Source organism: Oncorhynchus masou, chromosome 13, assembly GCF_036934945.1.
Source record: "Oncorhynchus masou masou isolate Uvic2021 chromosome 13, UVic_Omas_1.1, whole genome shotgun sequence".
NCBI classification, from domain to species: Eukaryota; Metazoa; Chordata; class Actinopteri; order Salmoniformes; family Salmonidae; genus Oncorhynchus; species Oncorhynchus masou.
The window spans coordinates 67,089,815-67,109,467 of record NC_088224.1 but is presented as its reverse complement, the minus strand read 5'-3'; the positions used below and the strand labels follow the sequence as shown (position 1 = coordinate 67,109,467).

General features: G+C 41.7%; 1 protein-coding gene across 8 annotated transcripts in view; it reads left to right on the top strand.

Annotated features, from left to right (window-relative positions):
• The window catches only part of LOC135552879 (elastin-like), a 99,395-nt gene that overhangs the window by 41,965 nt on the left and 37,777 nt on the right, over window positions 1-19,653 (top strand). For 6 of the 8 annotated variants that reach the window (XM_064984809.1, XM_064984811.1, XM_064984807.1 and 3 more), the window contains exons 13-37: window positions 6,753-6,800; window positions 6,922-7,011; window positions 7,142-7,198; window positions 7,282-7,377; window positions 8,236-8,328; window positions 8,471-8,506; window positions 10,584-10,715; window positions 10,896-10,931; window positions 11,093-11,179; window positions 11,284-11,319; window positions 11,435-11,476; window positions 13,186-13,218; window positions 13,403-13,456; window positions 13,702-13,743; window positions 13,841-13,927; window positions 14,145-14,258; window positions 14,358-14,495; window positions 14,624-14,695; window positions 14,943-14,966; window positions 15,108-15,143; window positions 15,246-15,341; window positions 15,478-15,543; window positions 18,557-18,691; window positions 19,340-19,375; window positions 19,490-19,600. In XM_064984809.1, coding sequence (XP_064840881.1) covers window positions 6,753-6,800; window positions 6,922-7,011; window positions 7,142-7,198; window positions 7,282-7,377; window positions 8,236-8,328; window positions 8,471-8,506; window positions 10,584-10,715; window positions 10,896-10,931; window positions 11,093-11,179; window positions 11,284-11,319; window positions 11,435-11,476; window positions 13,186-13,218; window positions 13,403-13,456; window positions 13,702-13,743; window positions 13,841-13,927; window positions 14,145-14,258; window positions 14,358-14,495; window positions 14,624-14,695; window positions 14,943-14,966; window positions 15,108-15,143; window positions 15,246-15,341; window positions 15,478-15,543; window positions 18,557-18,691; window positions 19,340-19,375; window positions 19,490-19,600 — 1,797 coding nt within the window. The remainder of the gene's footprint in view (window positions 1-6,752; window positions 6,801-6,921; window positions 7,012-7,141; window positions 7,199-7,281; window positions 7,378-8,235; window positions 8,329-8,470; window positions 8,507-10,583; window positions 10,716-10,895; window positions 10,932-11,092; window positions 11,180-11,283; window positions 11,320-11,434; window positions 11,477-13,185; window positions 13,219-13,402; window positions 13,457-13,701; window positions 13,744-13,840; window positions 13,928-14,144; window positions 14,259-14,357; window positions 14,496-14,623; window positions 14,696-14,942; window positions 14,967-15,107; window positions 15,144-15,245; window positions 15,342-15,477; window positions 15,544-18,556; window positions 18,692-19,339; window positions 19,376-19,489; window positions 19,601-19,653) is intronic. The other 2 variants (XM_064984804.1, XM_064984808.1) reach the window with 2 other exon arrangements.

The following is a 19,653-nucleotide window of genomic DNA, read 5'->3' as shown; positions in this document are numbered from 1 at the left end:
ACAGAAAAAAATGAGAAGAAAAACAATTCAGAAAATAACATTGTAGGATTTTTAATGAATTTATTTGCAAATTATGGTGGAAAATAAGTATTTGGTCACCTACAAACAAGCAGGATTTCTTGCTCTCACAGACCTGTAACTTCTTCTTTAAGAGGCTCCTCTGTCCTCCACTCGTTACCTGTATTAATGGCACCTGTTTGAACTTGTTATCAGTATAAAAGACACCTGTCCACAACCTCAAACAGTCACACTCCAAACTCCACTATGGCCAAGACCAAAGAGCTGCCAAAGGACACCAGAAACAAAATTGTAGAGCTGCACCAGGCTGGTAAGTCTGAATCTGCAATAGGTAAGCAGCTTGGTTTGAAGAAATCAACTGTGGGAGCAATTATTATGAAATGGAAGACATACAAGACCACTGATAATCTCCCTTGATCTGGGGCTCCACGCAAGATCTCACCCCGTGGGGTCAAAATGATCACAAGAACGGTGAGCAAAAATCCCAGAACCACACGGGGGGACCTAGTGAATGACCTGCAGAGAGCTGGGACCAAAGTAACAAAGCCTACCATCAGCAAGGGCATTGAAGATGAAACGTGGCTGGGTCTTTCAGCATGACAATGATCCCAAACACACCGCCTGGGCAACGAAGGAGTGGCTTCGTAAGAAGCATTTCAAGGTCCTGGAGTGGCCTAGCCAGTCTCCAGACCTCAACCCCATAGAAAATCTTTGGAGGGAGTTGAAAGTCCATGTTGCCCAGCAACAGCCCCAAAACGTCACTGCTCTAGAGGAGATCTGCATGGAGGAATGGGCCAAAATACCAGCAACAGTGTGTGAAAACCTTGTGAAGACTTACAGAAAACGTTTCACCTCTGTCATTGCCAACAAAGGGTATATAACAGTATTGAGATAAACTTTTGTTATTGACCAAATACTTATTTTCCACCATAATTTGCAAATAAATTCATAAAAAAATCCTACAATGTGATTTTCTGGATTTTTTTTCTCATGTTGTCTGTCATAGTTGAAGTGTACCTATGATGAAAATTACAGGCCTCTCTCATCTTTTTAAGTGGGAGAACTTGCACAATTGGTGGCTGACTAAATACTTTTTTGCCCCACTGTATGTCCACTACTGGCAGAGTTCCTCTGTCCAGTGTCTGTTCTTTTGCCCATCTTAACCTTTTCTTTTTATTGGCCAGTCTGAAATATGGCTTTTTCTTTGCAACTCTGCCTAAAAGGCCAGCATCCTGGAGTCGCCTCTTCACTGTTGATGTTGAGACTGGTGTTTTGCGGGCACCATTTAATGAAGCTGCCAGTTGAGGACTTGTGAGGTGTCTGTTTCTTAAACTAGACACTCTAATGTACTTGTCCTCTTGCTCAGTTGGGCACCGGGGGCCTACCACTCCTTTTTCTATTCTGGTTAGACACAGTTTGTGCTGTTCTGTGAAGGGAGTAGTACACAGCGTTGTATGAGATCTTCAGTTTCTTGCCAATTTCTCTCATGGAATAGCTTTCATTTCTCAGAACAAGAATAGACTGACGAGTTTTAGAAGAAAGGTCTTTGTTTCTGGCCATTTTGAGTGTAATCGAACTGACAAATGCTGATGCTCCAGATACTCAACTAGTCTAAAGAAGGACAGTTTTATTGCTTCTTTAATCAGATCAACAGTTTTCAGCTGTGCTAACATAATTTCGAAAGGGTTTTCTAACGATCAATTAGCCTTTTAAAATGATAAACTTGGATTAGCAAACATAATGTGCCATTGGAATACAGGAGTGATGGTTGCTGATAATGGGCCTCTGTATGCCTATGTAGACATTCCATAAATAATCTGCCGTTTCCAGCTACAATAGTCATTTACAACATTAACAGTGTCTACACTGTATTTCTGATCAATTTGATGCTATTTTAATGGACAACAAAAAATGCTTTTCTTTCAAAGACAAGGACATTTCTAAGTGACCCCAAACTTTTGAATGGTAGTGTATATATTTACCAAAATAATATATGGGGGATTGGAAATGATGCAGACAATTACATTGATGGAAGCAACAATCTATCCACAATATTAAAGCTGATCCACAGAGAAAAATAATTAGAAAATAAAAATACCAGTGAGGATACATCCAACGCTGCCACATTGAATGTTCTGAATCAACAGCAAACTTTGATGCAGACAATGGTCAAACAAGCAGTTAAGGAATCCCTAGAGGAACTGCTTTCAGGATAAATTAAATCACTCAAGGATATGGTGAAAGCCTCCAACACATCTATCTTAAAACTCTCAAACGACATTGCCAGACAACTTGTCACATGCAAATCTCTGGAGCGGCATTGTGATGAGATGCAGGTTAGCGCCAGGGCTACTACAGACGACATAGCCACCTGCCGAGATGCAGTGAAGCAACTGCGGGATAAAATTACGTCGCTTGAAGACAGAGAGAGGAGCAGGCGAGAGACCTCCATCACTTCCCGGAGGAGCTCCTATGTGCCCTCCTGCAGCCGGGAAAACAGAGTCTGTAGGTAGGCCTGCAGCAGCATGGCTATGTTGGTAAGGTGGCCAAGAGAGCAGAGGGACCCATATGTAGCTTTCAAGTCCACATCAAAGACTCTGCGGGGGTCTCGCCTTCAGTCGCGGGTTCCGCCCTGGCAGAGGCCCAGCTCTCCTGCAAGGCCTCGGGAACTCAGCAGAGATGGGGACAGATGGCGATTCATCACTCTCCACCAGTTGATGTCCAGTGCAGTGGTTACCTGAGTGAGTAGGCTCCTCATAGCCTCTCGAGCCACTGGTGAAATGAAGCCCTGCTGGTGGCTTCTCATGGCCTGTCAGCCTGGTAGCCCCGCTCACGGTGGTGAACAGTGCCAGCATCGTCGCCCAGGAACAGCCTATCACTGGCCAACAGGGAACAGCTGTCGTCGCTGTCGAAGCTATCAACCTCCTGAAGCAGGGCATCGACCCTCCATTCAAGGTGGTCCCAGCGGTTCGAGTCATGCCCCCATCCAGGACTGGCAGCAGATGGGCTCTGCCCGTGATGGCTCCTGTCACTCTTCCTGCGAGGGGTACTGGGCCCAGTAGAGGGACTAACAGCTCACTGCTGCACCTCTCCTGAAGGAGTAAGCTCGTCCCCAGCCTGAGCCCGTGCCTGGACGACCCACTCGCGCATGGCCTCCAATCATAACAGGTGCAGACGTTCTGAAAACACCACACAAAACAGGCATCCAGTAGAGCTCTCCACCACCCTCTCCGCATGGCTCAAACCCAGGCCGTGCATAGACAAGGTATGTGGATCCCCAGGGGGATGCCACCATCACACCTGTCACAAAGGGAAGCCATAAGCTCAGCCAAGCCAACAAGGCCATGAAGCAGGGGTCCGACGCCCTGGGAGAGCTATGTGTTGACCCGCTTGGAGGAATTCAACCGGGTAATGGATAAATAACCCAGTACCTCTGCAACACAGCAACCAGGTAATGGATATGATTTATATGCTTTTGTTTTACGCCAACTGCAATATTACCTAGCCGGTTTAACTTCTTGCGACGAGCAATCCCGTATCCGGGAGCGTAATCATAGCCTCAAGCTCATTACCATAACGCAATGTTAACTATTCATGAAAATCGCAAATGAAATGAAATAAATATATTGGCTCACAAGCTTAGCCTTTTGTTAACAACACTGTCAACTCAGATTTTCAAAATATGCTTTTCAACCATAGCTTCACAAGCGTTTGTGTAAGAGTATTGATAGCTAGCATAGCATTAAGCCTAGCATTCAGCAGGCACCATTTTCACAAAAACAAGAAAAGCATTCAAATAAAATAATTTACCTTTGAAGAACTTCGGATGTTTTCAATGAGGAGACTCTCAGTTAGATAGCAAAAAGATTATTTGTGTAGGTGAAATCGCTCCATTTTGTTCATCACAATTGGCTAAGAAAAAAAAACAGAAAATTCAGTCATTACAACGCCGAACTGTTTTACAAATTAACTCCATAATATCGACAGAAACATTGCAAACGTTGTTTAGAATCAATCCTCAAGGTGTTTTTCACATATCTATTCGATTATAAATCATTCGTGGCAGTTGCCTTTCTCCTCTGAACCAAATGGATAAGTGCACACAGCTGGATATTTTGCAATAATTTCGACGGAGGACACCAAGCGGACACCTAGTAAATGTAGTCTCTTATGGTCAATCTTCCAATGATATGCCTACAAATACTTCACAATGCTGCAGACACCTTGGGGAAACGACTGAAAGTGTAGGCTCATTCCTGGTGCATTCACAGCCATATAAGGAGACATTGGAACACAGCGCATTCAAAATCTGGCGCACTTCCTGTATGAAATTTCATCTTGGTTTCGCCTGTAGCATTAGTTCTGTGGCACTCACAGACAATATCTTTTCAGAGTTTTTTCTTTCCAAAGCTCTCAATTATATGCATAGTCGAGCATCTTTTCGTGACAAAATATCTTGTTTAAAACGGGAACATTTTTTTATCCAAAAATTAAAAGAGCGCCCCCTATATCGAAGAAGTTAACTCAACTCGCAGTAAAAAAGTAGTAGATCTGGAAATACAGATTGCTCTGGTTGAAAACGAGCAGAAACAAACATTTACATAGCAAACGGGGAAGATTTGAACAACATTAAAAAACACCATCTAGTAAGATATCACATGACCCGTCAGAAATGTATGATACATTTAGGCAGTTTTATTCCCAATAATATACATCAGAGGCGGACCCTGATCATAGCAAGATGACACACTTCTTATCATCATTGGACCTTCCCAAACTCGACAGAGAACAATCTGGATTCCTTGACTCCCCACTTAATCTTGAAGAACTCAGGAATGCATTGACGTCTATGAAAAGAGGCAAATCACCAGGACTTGATGGTTTCCCTCCTGAGCTGTTTCTTGAAGTATGGGATATTGTTGGGCCACTAATTCTTGGTTCTATCAATCATGCATTAAAACATGGAGAATTCCATAGAGACCAAAACACCTCACTGATTATAGTTTTGTTTTAAAAAAGGGCATATCTCCCCTAGACTGTAAAAGTTATAGGCCCTTAAGCCTTAATTACAACAGAGCTCAAGCTGTTTGCTAAGTACTTGCCATTAGATTAGAACTGCTTGTAGGACATCTCATTAGCAATGATCAAACTGGGTTTATAAAGGGTCGTTTAGCCTCAGACAATATTAGATGTGTATTCCATATCATAAATCAGTCCGAAAATGACCCAGTCCCTTCTGCACTTTTTAGTTTGGATGCAGACAAAGCCTTTGATAGGCTAGAATGGAACTATTTATGGTGTGTTTTGGAGGCCATTGGTTTTGGTAAAGGACTTATCTTCATGTTAAAAACGTTGTATTCTGCATCTCAAGCAGTTGTGCAGATGGGAAACATTCTATCCAAGACTTTCTGTATACAACGTTCCACAAAACAAGGATGTCCATTATCACCTACACTCTTTGGCTCTTTGGAGCCCCTTGCTCCAGCAATTAGATTGGACCCACATATTTCACCCATCAATATTAAAGGTACCCAGAAAAAAAGTGTCACTCTATGCCGATGACACCTTATTGTATTTCTCAGATATCTCAATTTCCCTTCCACAGATTCTGACATTATTTACTATTTTTGGTTCATTCTCTGAATATAAAATAAACTGGAAAAATCTATACTGGTTGATTTGATTTGATATATGGTCACGGTCACATGAGCAGCAACTGTCACATGAGCAGCCATGGCCACGACAGTTCTATAGCTACCCCCCTCCTAGGCCTCAGGTTATGTATGGTGGGTTTATGAATGTGAATTGGCTGCTGAGAATCGAATTGTTCTCTTTTTGAGGCCCAGGTCCTGACTTTGGAACAAGGGTGTTTTCTTTCCTCTTCATAACTGAGTTGTTGCCCCTTTCACCATGTGTTGCTGCAGTCACATCATCACGTTCTAGGAAGACCTCAAAATCAGAACGATGCTTCTACCACCTTCCCCTCTAAGACACTTTGAAAATCTGAAAAGTGCAAAAGCTCTGAACCTTAACCCACTAAAAGTGTGATTGCTCCTGTCATGTATTGTGTGTAAGTTAGCTGCTTCATCCCCATTCCCTGTAAGGGACCACCACTTAAATCAATGTCAGTTAATGTTATATGTGTTAAGACAACATGGTCTTAGTTAGCTATTTACCATATGTGGTCCCTCACAGGGAAGAGTGTCATGCAGCCAAAAGCATACAGTAAGTTAGAGCTTTCCTTTGGCCTCCTCTCAGATATGTAGTCACTCAGGGGCAATAGTAAGATCTGAGTGGACTGACCAATCCTCCTTGTCTGTTCCGTAGGTTAGTTTTAAGAATGTGTCTCGATGTTTGGCGCAGGCTAGGTTATACTGCTGAATCAAATCAACACCTGTTTGATGAGAAAAAAATTATCATGTTTACACATGATAAAAACCCGAACTGCTTCAGCTATGACCTACTGGGCTCAAACCTTACTGATGTAGAACCACTAACCCATCTACAGTAGATGTATTAATGTTTACTGCTGAACAGAATAGATTAAAATTGTGTGGTTTTATGTCTTGGGTGGATCTGGAATGAAATTGAATAAATCAGTAATAAGTCAATCATTTTAAACTAAGGTCCGTTCACAAACAATGAAGTAGTAATGGATTTTCTGACTGTGTCAGTTCAAAACCTTTACTCTATACAAGACTGACACCGTTTGTTTGTCGCCATGGTTTCTATAGGTGGCTATGGAGCGAAAGTTGGAGGAGCTGGAGGCAAACTTCCATTTGGTACAGAACATTTTTAATATGTAAATGTTTTAAGTAGTGTGTCTGCATGTATGTGTGATTGTACATGTGTGTGTAGTACAAGCAGTACGGTACAGTAGATGGTTCTCTCCACTTGGTTCAGGATATGGGGGCTTTGGTGGTGGTGGTGGAGCAGGCCTTCCTGGTGGCAAAGGTGGTCCTGGATCCAAGCCTGGATACCCCATTGGAACTGGTAGGGAATTGGAGAACACTTACACAAATATATGGGACAATATGTTTAAGAGCACTCTATTACATAAATGAATTTGAATTGAGAACTGTAACTGTAACTGTAACTGTTTGTGTTCCCCCACTCTCTGCAGGTGTTGGGACAGGAGGTCTTAACCCGGCCCAGGCTCAGGCTAAAGCTGCTAAATATGGTAGTGATCGCTATCACAGGGCTACTGAAACTGGGCTTTTTGACACCGTGTTAACTACTAACTCTTGAAGTGTTTACCCTCAGGTGCTGGTGCTGGTTTGGGTGGTGTGCCCGGTGCAGGTGGAGCTTACCCTGGAGCGGGAGGAGCTTACCTTGGAGCAGGAGGAGCTTACCCTGGAGGTGAGGGGAGAAAGAGAGTGTGTGATAAAGACACCTCTGACCTTCTACTGGACAGTACCTGACAGTGTACAGTACCACCAAACAAAACTACTAGACAGGACAGCCACAATTGACATTACTACTATTCAGAGAATACAAGTGAAAGAGAATGCGAGAATATGAGAATACAAGTGAAACATTTCGCTTTTTGTGCTCTATACTGACAGTGAGTGTTACGGTTTTCTATATGCGAAGGAGAGTCGGACCAAAATGCGGCGTGGCTATTGAGATTCATGTTTAATGAAAAAACACACTAAACACAAACACTACAAAACAATAAACGTAATGAAAACCGAAACAGCCTAATACTGGTGCAAACTAGTACACGACAGACATAAGGACAGGAAAAGGAACAAAAGGACAATCACCCACGAAACACTCAAAGAATATGGCTGCCTAAATATGGTTCCCAATCAGAGACAACGATAAACACCTGCCTCTGATTGAGAACCACTTCAGACAGCCATAGATTCACCTAGAACACCCCACTAAGCTACCATCCCAATACATGTGAAAAAACCCCAAGACAAAACACACCACATACAAAAACCCATGTCACACCCTGGCCTGACCAAATAGATAAAGAAAACACAAAATACTAAGACCAGGGCGTGACAGTGAGAGTATATCTAAAGATTTTCAGAGTAAGGCCAAGGGTCAGGTAGATTTTTTTTAAATTTGATTTATTTGACATTTTTTACATTTCAGGATATAATCCTGCTGCAGCCAAAGCTGCTAAATATGGTAAGAAATATCACTCAGAACACCAATATCAGAGTTTTAGCTAATGAGTCGTTTTCTTGTGACCCTCCACCGTAGGAGTCCCAGGAGGTGCGGGTGGCGTCCCAGGTTTTGGATCAGTAGCAGGAGGAGCAGGAGGAGTACCTGGAGGGTTATCCGGAGGAGCTGGAGGTACATATGAAAGTAACTGTACAACATCAAAATCTGATAGGCCTCTTACAGTGAGTTTAGTTAGTTCCGAATTCTGCTTTTTTGTGATTGCAGTTTGACTATAAAAATCTGTGTTACTAATCTATAAACTTTTGCATTTCAGGGTATAACCCTGCTGCGGCCAAAGCTGCTAAATATGGTATGAAAGATCTCTCAAAACAGCAATATCAGAGGTGGTATATACAGTTGAAGTCGGAAGTTTACATACACTTAGGTTGGAGTCATTAAAACTAGTTTTTCAACCACTCCACAAATGTCTTGTTAACAAACTATAGTTTTTGGCAAGTCGGTTAGGACATCTGTTTTGTGCATGACACAAGTCATTTTCCCAACAATTATTTAACTTATTATTCACTGTATCACAATTCCAGTGGGTCAGAAGTTTACATACACTAAGTTGACTGTGCCTTTAAACAGCTTGAAAAATTCCAGAAAATGATATCTGGAAAACGATGACCTCAATCCTTTAGAAGTTTCTGATAGGCTAATTGATATAATTTGAGTCAATTGGAGGTGTATCTGTGGATGTATTTCAAGGCCTACCTTCAAACTCAGTGCCTCTTTGCTTGACATCATGGGAAAATCAAAAGAAATCAACCAAGACCTCAGAAAAAAAAATGTAGACCTCCACAAGTCTGGTTCATCCTTGGGAGCAGTTTCCAAATGCCTGAAGGTACCACGTTCATCTGTACAAACAATAGTACACAAGTAAAAACACCATGGGACCACACAGCCGTCATACCGCTCAGGAAGGAGATGCATTCTGTCTCCTAGAGATGAACATACTTTGGTGAGAAAAGTGCAAATCAACCCCAGAACAACAGCAAATGACCTTGTGAAGATGCTGGAGGAAACAGGTACAAAAGTATCTATATCCACAGTAAAACAAGTCCTATTTTGACATAACTTCAAAGGCTGCTCAGCAAGGAAGAAGCCACTGCTCCAAAACCGCCATAAAAAAGCCAGATTACAGTTTGCAACTGCACATGGGGACAAAGATCATACATTTTGGAGAAATGTCCTCTGTTCTGATGAAACAAAAATAGAACTGTTTGGCCATAATGACCATCGTTATGTTTGGAGGAAAAAGGGGGAGGCTTGCAAGTCGAAGAACACCATCCCAACCGTGAAGCACGGGGGTGGCTGCATCATGTTTTGGAGGTGCTTTGCTGCAGAAGGGACTGGTGCACTTCACAAAATAGATGGCATCATGAGGTAGGAAAATTATGTGGCTTTATTGAAGCAACATCTCAAGACATCAGGAAGTTAAATCTTGGTCGTAAATGGGTCTTCCAAAGGACAATGGCCCCAAGTATGCATCCAATGTTGTGGCAAAATGGCTTAAGGACAACAAAGTCAAGGTATTGGAGCGGCCATCACAAAGCCCTGATCTCAATCCTATAGAAAATGTGTGGGCAGAACTGAAAAAGCGTGTGCAAGCAAGGAGGCCTACAAAACCTGACTCAGTTACACCAGCTCTGTCAGGAGGAATGGGACAAAATTCATCCAAAACGTTTGACAAAAGTTAAACAATTTAAAGGCAATGCTACCAAATACTAATTGAGTGTATGTAAACTTCTGATCCACTGGGAATGTGATGAAAGAAATAAAAGCTGAAATAAATAATTCACTCTATTATTATTCTGACATTTCACATTCTTAAAATAAAGTGCTGATCCTAACTGACCAAAGACAGGGAATTGTTACTAGGATTAAATGTCAGGAATTGTTAAAAATTGAGTTTAAATGTATTTGGCTAGGGTGTATGTAAACGTCCGACTTCAACTGTAGATTTTTTATTTATGTTAACCTTCAAAGGGGCAAACAGCAGTTGCTACATTCATTTTTAGACTTTTACATTAATGAAATATACCCATTGATTCGTGAAGAATAGAACGTATAGATGCCTGCTTAGCTTAGTTGAACTGTCGTACCATCAGAATCCCAAATATAAACTTGTTTTACTGTTTTGTTTGTGAACCTTGTAACTGCAAACAAATACTGCATAGCCTCAGAACAGAGTTAAAACTATTATGTTGATATCATGGATGGTCAGTCTGTATCGCTGTCTATAAATTTGAGATGAGAGTGCAAACATTTCTCCAACCCCATCCCTCAGCTTTTTACCAAAAAAGTGTTAGGTTTGATGCTTTGTTATTGTTTGAACTGCAGATCATCCCTTTAACTAACTGTTCTTATTTTGTCTTGCCACACAGGAGTTCCAGGGGGTGCAGGAGCAAGCCTAGGAGCTGGAGGATTTGGTGGAGTACCAGGAGGAGGAGGAGGTGTACCTGGGGCTGGAGGATTTGGTGGAGTACCCGGAGGAGGAGGTGTACCTAGGGCTGGAGGTGAACCTAAAAGTATACTACACAGTGAACACTACTCTCATCTCAGTAGTGTTGCTCTTTACTGTGTATATTAAGGATGTTATTCAGATATGATATTGTGAACTAGATGGTTATATTTGGCAAATCTATAATCATTTTCAGACTATACAAATCACAAGTGATTCATGTTTTGCATTTCAGGATATAATCCTGCAGCAGCCAAAGCAGCTAAATATGGTAAATAATTACTCAAACAACAACATCAGAATTGGTTCATTGATTGAATTCATGCTGAAATGTACTTCCACTATTATCTCATTTAGTTCCACTGTTAACTAACTGAAGTTAGTTAGACATGCCTCAGAAATCCAATGGTTTCCTCGTGTCCCTCTACACAGGACTTCCAGGAGGAGGTGCAGGCAGGCTCCCAGGTGCTGGCTCAGTCGCAGGAGGAGCAGGAGGAGTACCAGTAGCTGGGGCTGGAGGTACAGAAAGGAGCACCATTGTAATGTAGTTTGACTTTACTGTATGTGTACCCTAATGGCTTAGCGGAATTTCCTTTTTAATGTATTAATGTTTTACATTTCAGGATATAATCCTGCTGCGGCCAAAGCCGCTAAATATGGTAAGAAACGTCACTCGTAATAGCAACATCAGAGTTGCAACATTGGTTGTAACTTATGCTGAAGTGTCTGTCCACTTTTAACTAAGCATTGTTTTCATGTCAACCTCCACCACAGGAGTTCCAGGAGGAGCAGGTGCAGGGTTAGGAGGAGCTGGAGGTAGGCTATAGTAACCAAACACCTATAGATTTAACTAAGGTATAGTCAGGCCCAAAATGATTGGCACCCTTGATAAAGATGAGCAAAAAGACTGTATGAAATAAATCATATAAATATTGAGTTACAGTTGAAGTCGGAAGTCATTCAAACTCGTTTGTTAAACATATAATAATTCTCAAAACAATTATATTGTTTTATGTTAATATAATTGCTCAGAAAAAGAGATTTTGTTTAAAAAGATAGCGATCAAAGGTATTGGCACCCCTGTTTTCAATGCTTCAGTTCCCTCCCCTTGCAAGGATAACGACATTGAGCCTTTTTCAAAAATATTTTCTAAGATTGGACATTGGGAGGGATCTTAGACCATTCCTCCATGCAGAATCTTCCCAGATCCATGATATCCTTCATCTGCGTTTATGGACTGCCCTCTTCTATTCAAACGATAGGTTTTCAATGGGGTTCAAGTCTGGAGAATGAGATGGCCATTGCAAAATGTTGATTTGGTGGTCAAAATGTTGATTTGGTGGTCAATTAAGCATTTCTTTGTGGATTTTTATGTCTGCTTGGGATTATTGTCTTGCTGGAAGATCCACTTACGGCCAAGCGTCAGCCTCCTGGCAGAAGCAACCAGGTTTTTGGCTAAAATGTCCTGGTACGTGATGAAGGTCACGATGCTGTTGACCTTAACAGGAGCCACAGGACTAGTATATCATAAACAATTTGGTGAGGTGCTTTTCTGCATATGCTTCAGTTTTTTGATGCCAAATCCACCGGTGGTGTGCATGGCCAAAGTGCTCTATTTTCATGTCAAATGACTATAGCACCACCTGGAGTTTGATAAACAGCATTGGCACTTGGATTGGAATTGGCGCTATGGTCAAATGACATGATAATAGAGCTCTTGGGCCATGCACATCAGTGGAGGGTGTAGTGTTGAAAACAGAAGCAAATGCAAAAAAGTACCTCATACCTACAGTAAATTATGGCGGTGAATCTTTGCTATCTTTGGTTAGACAATAATCTGAAGCACTAATCAAAATCCACAAGGAAATGTGTAATTGACCACAAAATCAGCATTTTGCAATGGCCATCTGTCTCAGCATTCGAACCCCATTGAAGACCTGTGGTTTAAATTGAAGAGCACCGTCTATAAGCGCAGACAAAGGATATTAAGGATCTAGAAAGATTCCGTATGGAGGAAAGGTCTAAGATCCCTCCCAACATGTTCTCCAAGCTCATAAAACTCTGTGTCGTTATAAAACTCTGTGCCAGAGTATTGAAAACAGAGGTTCCAATATTTTTATTTGATTTGATTACTTGTTAAACAAAATCTAATTCTCTGAGCAATTGTCAATTGTATTAATATAAAATAGTATAATCCCTACCATTGTTTGAAGCATACATCATAGCTGAGTATTTGTATTATTTATTTAATAGTATTTTTTGCTGATAATGATGCAATAATGACGTACCCCACTGTATATTATGCCAACCACTGGGCTCTCCAGGAAGCTGTTATGAAGGTGATGTGCCTTGCTCAAACATACCCCAATCTGAGAGTTAGTAACCAGTGCAAACCTTGTACATGCATTATAATACTGTATTGTCTTGACTCCTATCAAGTGCACTAACCTGGATTAGCACTGCAGCTTTAAACTCAATGTAGCAAATATCTTTAACACATCACCATTTTCATCATCTCTGAACAGGCTATGGAGCGGGAGCCAGGCCTCCCTATTACGGTGAGGATAACTAACCAAAACATACCAAAGCTGCCCAGGCCACAGCCTTTACAATGCTGTTAAGACACCATCACTCACTGAAGGGCTTCGTTCATTGGCTTAGTCAGCTCCAACTCACATTGGCCTTATTTTAATAATAGAAATGATCATATAATATACTGTATGGATGTCACCCTCCCTGTAGGTGTTCCAGGGGGTGCTGGATTTGGGGGAGCAGGAGCTTTTCCAGGGTCTGGAGGTAGCTTATCTAAGTATTGCAGTATAGTATCTCAAGCTTGTAGCAATTTCATTAATTCATTCATAGCATTAACTACTGCTTGAGGAGACTGAAATTCATGGTAAGACAAATGTTCATTTGAATCATAAAGATGTACAGTAATTTCTACCTTCCAGTCACTGTGCTGTCTACTGCTACTTTATGGGGCTAGAAACGCAGTTGTCAGGAGGTATGCTGTAAATTAATTGAATTATTTTCTATTTTAGGATACAATCCTGCCGCCGCCGCCGCCAAAGCTGCTAAATATGGTTAGAAAAATCGCTCGATATTAGGCCAGTCTCGTTCAATGTTCGTACAATTGTTGAATTTGAAATCCAATGTTTTCTCTTTTTTCCTTGACCATAGGGGTCCCAGGGGGTGCAGGGGCAGGCCTAGGAGCTGGAGGTCTTGGAGGAACAGGAGGGGTACCAGCTGGAGGAGCTGGGGCTGGAGGTAAGTCATGATGCTTGACTTCTCCAATGCTTTCACACTGTTTTTTATGCCAAAATCACATTTTGAATCTAGGACCCCTATTTCATTGTAGGATATAATCCTGCCGCTGCCAAAGCCGCTAAATATGGTACAAAGAAATGTGACAAGTCTACTATATCTTTTAAATTGTTAAGTTAGCCATGACTTAATGGCTTAATCCTAACATTTTCTGCCATAGGAGTCCCCGGAGGTGCAGCAGCAGGCCTAGGAGCAGGAGGATTACCAGGAGGAGGAGGGGGTGTACCTGGGGCTGGAGGATATAATCCTGCTGCAGCCAAAGCGGCTAAATATGGTAAGATCATTCAAAACAGCAACATCAGAATTGGTACATTGGTTGAATTCATGCTGACATTTCTGGTTTTGAAATCATATAAACCATGTGAACACACAGGAGTTCCAGGAGGTCTAGGAACAGGCTTAGGAACAGGAGGACTTGGAGGAGTACCGGGAGGAGTACCAGGGGGAGGAGCAGGGGGGGTACCTGGGGCTGGAGGATATAATCCTGCTGCAGCCAAAGCAGCTAAATATGGTAAGAAAAATGTACATTGGTTGAATTCATGGTGAAATTTCTGTACATATTGGTACATTATCAAATTTCTGTAAATTTCTTTACATTACCATGTGTCAACTCATGACATGCCCTCTCCTGGGTTATAGGTCAGGGGGCTGCTGGTGGGCCACGGAGTGGATATGGTGGCGTGCCTGCTGGAGGATATCCCAGGCCTGGGGGTACGTACACCAAAGGGGATGCCCATGTGGGATGGAAGGGTCTAGGGGAGGGGTGGAAGTAAGGGCAGTGTTCACTCACACAATATGTAGTTGGCAAACTTTGCATAGGGGTAGAATTGGTTTTTATATAGGTTTAAGCAGTGGAGTTAGATAGTTGGGTTGAGCAGAGGGTTGGTTTTAAGGTAAAGTGGGGTAGATTGCCTTATAGTGCTACTAGGTTGATGATGTTCCATGCTTTGATTGACAGGCTATGGAGGGGCAGGAGCTGGAGGTATGTTTCCATTGACGGCAATTTTATATAATATCATGAACTGATAAACATAAGCATAAACCAGTGTTAGTAATACTACTGTATTATGAGGCTTGGGGAGCAGGAGTGATGTTTTTAATTTATTCAATTTTTCAATTTCAGGCTATAATCCTGCTGCGGCCAAAGCTGCTAAATATGGTAAGAAGAAGAGAAATGTCTACTGTATCTTAAGCAGTTCTGAATGGAGACATTATTTAAAAATAATAACTTAATTTAATTAATGATTTTGTTCTTGTGGAGTCCCAGGAGCTGGAGGAGCAGGCCTAGGAGCTGGAGGAGCAGGCTTAGGAGGAGCAGGAGGAGTACCAGGGATTGGGGCTGGACCAGGATATGGAGGTTTGCACCAGAAGTTGAAATCTAATGTCATCTGGAAGAGTTAATACTGTTGGTTTACGATTGGGAGCCTTTGGTCTGTCTTATCAAACTATTTATGAGGTCATTTATAAACATTGCTATTTGTTTTGTATTGCAGGCTATGGAGGATATGGAGGGGTACCAGCAGGAGGGGCTGCTGCTGCGGCCAAAGCTGCTAAATATGGTACATTATCCTTTCCATGATTTAGAAGAATGTATTGCCTAACCTTTGTATTAATATACTGTACTGGTCCTCCCGAGTGGTGCAGCGGTCTAAGGTACTACATAACAGTGCTTGAGGCGTCACTACAGACCCGGGTTCGATCCCAGGCTGTGTCACAGCAGGCCATCACTGAGAGACCCATGAGCCAGCGCACAATTGGCCCAGCGTCGTCTGCGTTAGGGAAGGTCTTGGCAGGCCAGGATATCCTTGTCCCATTGTACTCTAGCAATTCCTTGTGGCTGACCGGGCGTGACTTCGGTCACCAGGTGTACAGTGTTTTCTCCGACACATTGGTGCGTCTGGCTTCCGGGTTAAGCGAGCATTGTGTCAAGGAAGAGTGCGGCATGGCAGGGTTGTGTTTCGGAGGACGCATGGCTCTCGACCTTCGCCTCTCCCTAGCCCGTATGGGAATTGCAGCGATGGGACAAGACTGTAACTACCACTTGGATATCACGAAATTGGGGAGAAAAGGGGGTAAAAGTACAAATATACAGTACTAGTCCAAAGTTTGGAAACACCTACAAATTCAAGAGTTTTTCTTTATACATTGTAGAAAAAGAGTGAATAATCAAAACGATGAAATAACAAATATGGAATCATGTACAATAGTAACCAAAAAAGTGTTTAAAAAATCAACAACAAAAAATTGAGATTCTTCAAAGTAACCACCCTTTGCCTTGATGACAGCTTTGCACAGTCTTGGCATTCTCTCAACCATCTTCATCAGGTAGTCAACTGGAATGCTTTTCCAACAGTTTTGAAGGGGTTCCCACATATACTGAGCACTTGTTGGCTGTTGTTCCTTAACTCTGCAGTCGAACTCATCCCAAACCATCTCAATTGGGTTGAGGTTGGGTGATTTTGGAGACCAGGTCAAATCAAATGTATTTATAAAGCCCTTTTTACATCAGCCGATATCACAAAGTGCTGTACAGAAACCCAGGCGAAAACCCCAAACAGCAAGCAATGCAGATTTAGAAGCACAGTGGCTAGGAAAAACTCTCTAGAAAGGCTGGAACATAGGAAGAAACCTAGAGAGGAACCGGGCTCTGAGGGGTGGCCAGTCCACTTCTGTCTGTGCCGGGTGGAGATTATAACAGTACGTTCATATGTTCATAGATATACAGGACTTTCATATGTTCATAGATGACCAGCAGGGTCAGATAAAATAATCACAGTGGTTGTAGAGGTTGCAACAGGTCAGCACCTCAACAGGTCAGTTGGCTTTTCATAGCCGATCAGTCAGAGTTAGAGACAGCAGGGGCGGTAGAGAGAGAGTCCAATGCAGCAGGTCTGGGACAAGGTAGCACATCCGGTGAACAGGTCCGTGTTCCATAGCCGCACTTGAAGAAACTTTCAAAGTTCTTGAAATGTTCTGCATTGACTGACCTTCATGGCTTAAAGTAATGATAGACTGTAATTTCTCTTTGCTTATTTGAGCTGTAATATGGACTTGGTCTTTTACCAAATAGGGCTATCTTCTGTATACAAATGCTACCTTGTCACAACACAACTGATTGGCTCAAACACATTAAGAAGGAAAGAAATTCCACAAACAAACTTTTAACAAGGCACACATGTTAATTGAAATGCATTCCAGGTGACTACCTCATGAAGCTGGTTGAGAGAATGCCAAGAGTGTCCAAAGCTGTCATCAAGGCTAAGGGTGGCTTTGAAGAATCTCAAATATAAAATATATTTTGATTTGTTTAACACTTTTTGTTTACTAAATGATTCCATATGTGTTATTTCCTCATTTTTAGGTCTTCACGATTATTCTACAATGTAGAATTTAGTAAAAATAAAGAAAAACCCTTGAATAAGTAGGTGTGTCCAAACCTTTGACTGATACAGTTGAAGTCAGAGGTTTACATACACCCTAGCCAAATATATTTAATCTCAGTTTTTCACAATTCCTGACATTTAATTCTTGTAAAAATTCCCTGTCTTAGGTCAGTTAGGATCACCACATTATTTTAAGAATGTGAAATGTCAGAATAATAGTAGAGAAAATTATCTACTTCAGCTTTTAATTATTTGATTACATTCCCAGTGGGTCAGAAGTTTACATACACTCAATTAGTATTTGGTAGCATTGCCTTTAAATTGTTTAACTTGGGTCAAACGTTTTGGGTAGCCTTCCACAAGCTTCCCTCAATAAGTTGGGGGTAATTTTGGCCCATTCCTCCTGACAGAGCTAATGTAACTGAGTCAGATTTGCAGGCCTCCTTGCTCACACATGCTTTTTCAGTTCTGCCCACATATTTTCTATAGGATGGAGGTCAGGGCTTTGTGATGGCCACTCCAATACCTTGACTTTGTTGTCCTTAAGCCATTTTGTCATAACTTTGGACTGATGTCTTGATATGTTGCTTCAATATATCCACATAATTTTCATTCTCATGATGCTATCTATTTTGTGAAGTGCACCAGTCCCTCCTGCAGCAAAGCACCCCCACAACATGATGCTGCCACCCCCGTGCTTCACGGTTGGGATGGTGTTCTTCGGCTTGCAAGCCTCCACCTTTTTCCTCCAAACATAACAATGGTCAATATGGCCAAACAGTTCAATTTTGTTTCATCAGACCAGAAGACATTTCTCCAAAAAGTAAGATCCTTGTCCCCATGTGCAGTTGCAAACCATAGTCTGGCTTTTTTTATGGCGGTTTTGGAGCAGTAGCTTTTTCCTTGCTGAGCGGCCTTTCAGGTTATGTCAGATCAGAAGCTTCTAAAGCCATGACATAATTTTCTGGAATTTTCCAAGCTGTTTAAAGGCACATTTTTAATGAGTTTTATTGACTCCAGCCTAAGTGTATGTAAACTTTCGACTTCAACTATATATACTGTACTGATAGTATATCCCCCTAAATATATTAGATTTTTTCCACTGGGTTGCATAGAAGCAACCATTAGATATTACTGTTTTACTGCTGTTTAAACCACCAAGGAATAACATCCTGAGCCTGATCTGTAGGAGTTCCAGGAGGAGCGGGCGTGGCGGGGAGAGCAGGAGCAGTGCCAGGGGCTGGATATGGAGGGGTACCTGGGGCTGGATATGGAGGGGTACCTGGGGCTGGATATGGAGGGGTACCTGGGGCTGGATATGGAGGTGAGTCCGATTTGCTTTTGCCATGTAAATGTACTGTAATATACTGGACAAAATTATAAATGCAACATGCAACAATTTCAACAATTTTACTGAGTTACAGTTCATGTAAGGAAATCACTCAATTGAAATACAGTTGAAGTCCGAAGTTAACATGCACTTAGGTTGGAGTCATTAAAACTCGTTTTTTAATCACTCCACAAATTTCTTGTTAACAAACTATAGTTTTGACATGTCGGTTAGGACATCTACTTTGTGCATGACACAAGTACATTTTCCAACAATTGTTTACAGACAGATTATTTCACTTATAATTCACTGTATCACAATCACGTTTACATACACTAAGATGACTGTGCCTTTAAACAGCTTGGAAAATTCCAGAAAATTATGTCATGGCTTTAGAAGCTTCTGATAGGCTAATTGACATAATTTGAATCAATTGGATGTGTACCTGTGGATGTATCACATTATATTGATCTCTGTAAAGGGTGGTTTCCTGGTCACAGATTAAGTCTAATCCTGGAATAGAAAACATTTTCATTGGACATTCTCCACTGAGCTTGCTTTTTAGTAACCGCCCCCAATTGTTTTAGTGAGTTCATAAATCAAGGAGGATGTCTTTTAATTTATACACTTTTTGCATATCAGGCTATAATCCCGCTGCAGCCAAAGCTGCTAAATATGGTGAGGAAAAACATTCAAAACAACAACATCGGAGTTAGTACATTGGTTCAATTCATACTGAAACCTCTGTCCACTTTTAACTAATTATCATTTTTTTGTGACGCTCCACTACAGGATTACCAGGAGGTGCAGGAGCAGGCCTAGGAGCTGGAGGACTTGGAGGAGCAGGAGGAGTACCAGTGGCTGGAGGATATAACCCTGCAGTGGCCAAAGCAGCTAAATATGGTAAAATCCCTTAAAAACAATCCATCTCGTTCAGTGTTGGTACATTGGTTGAA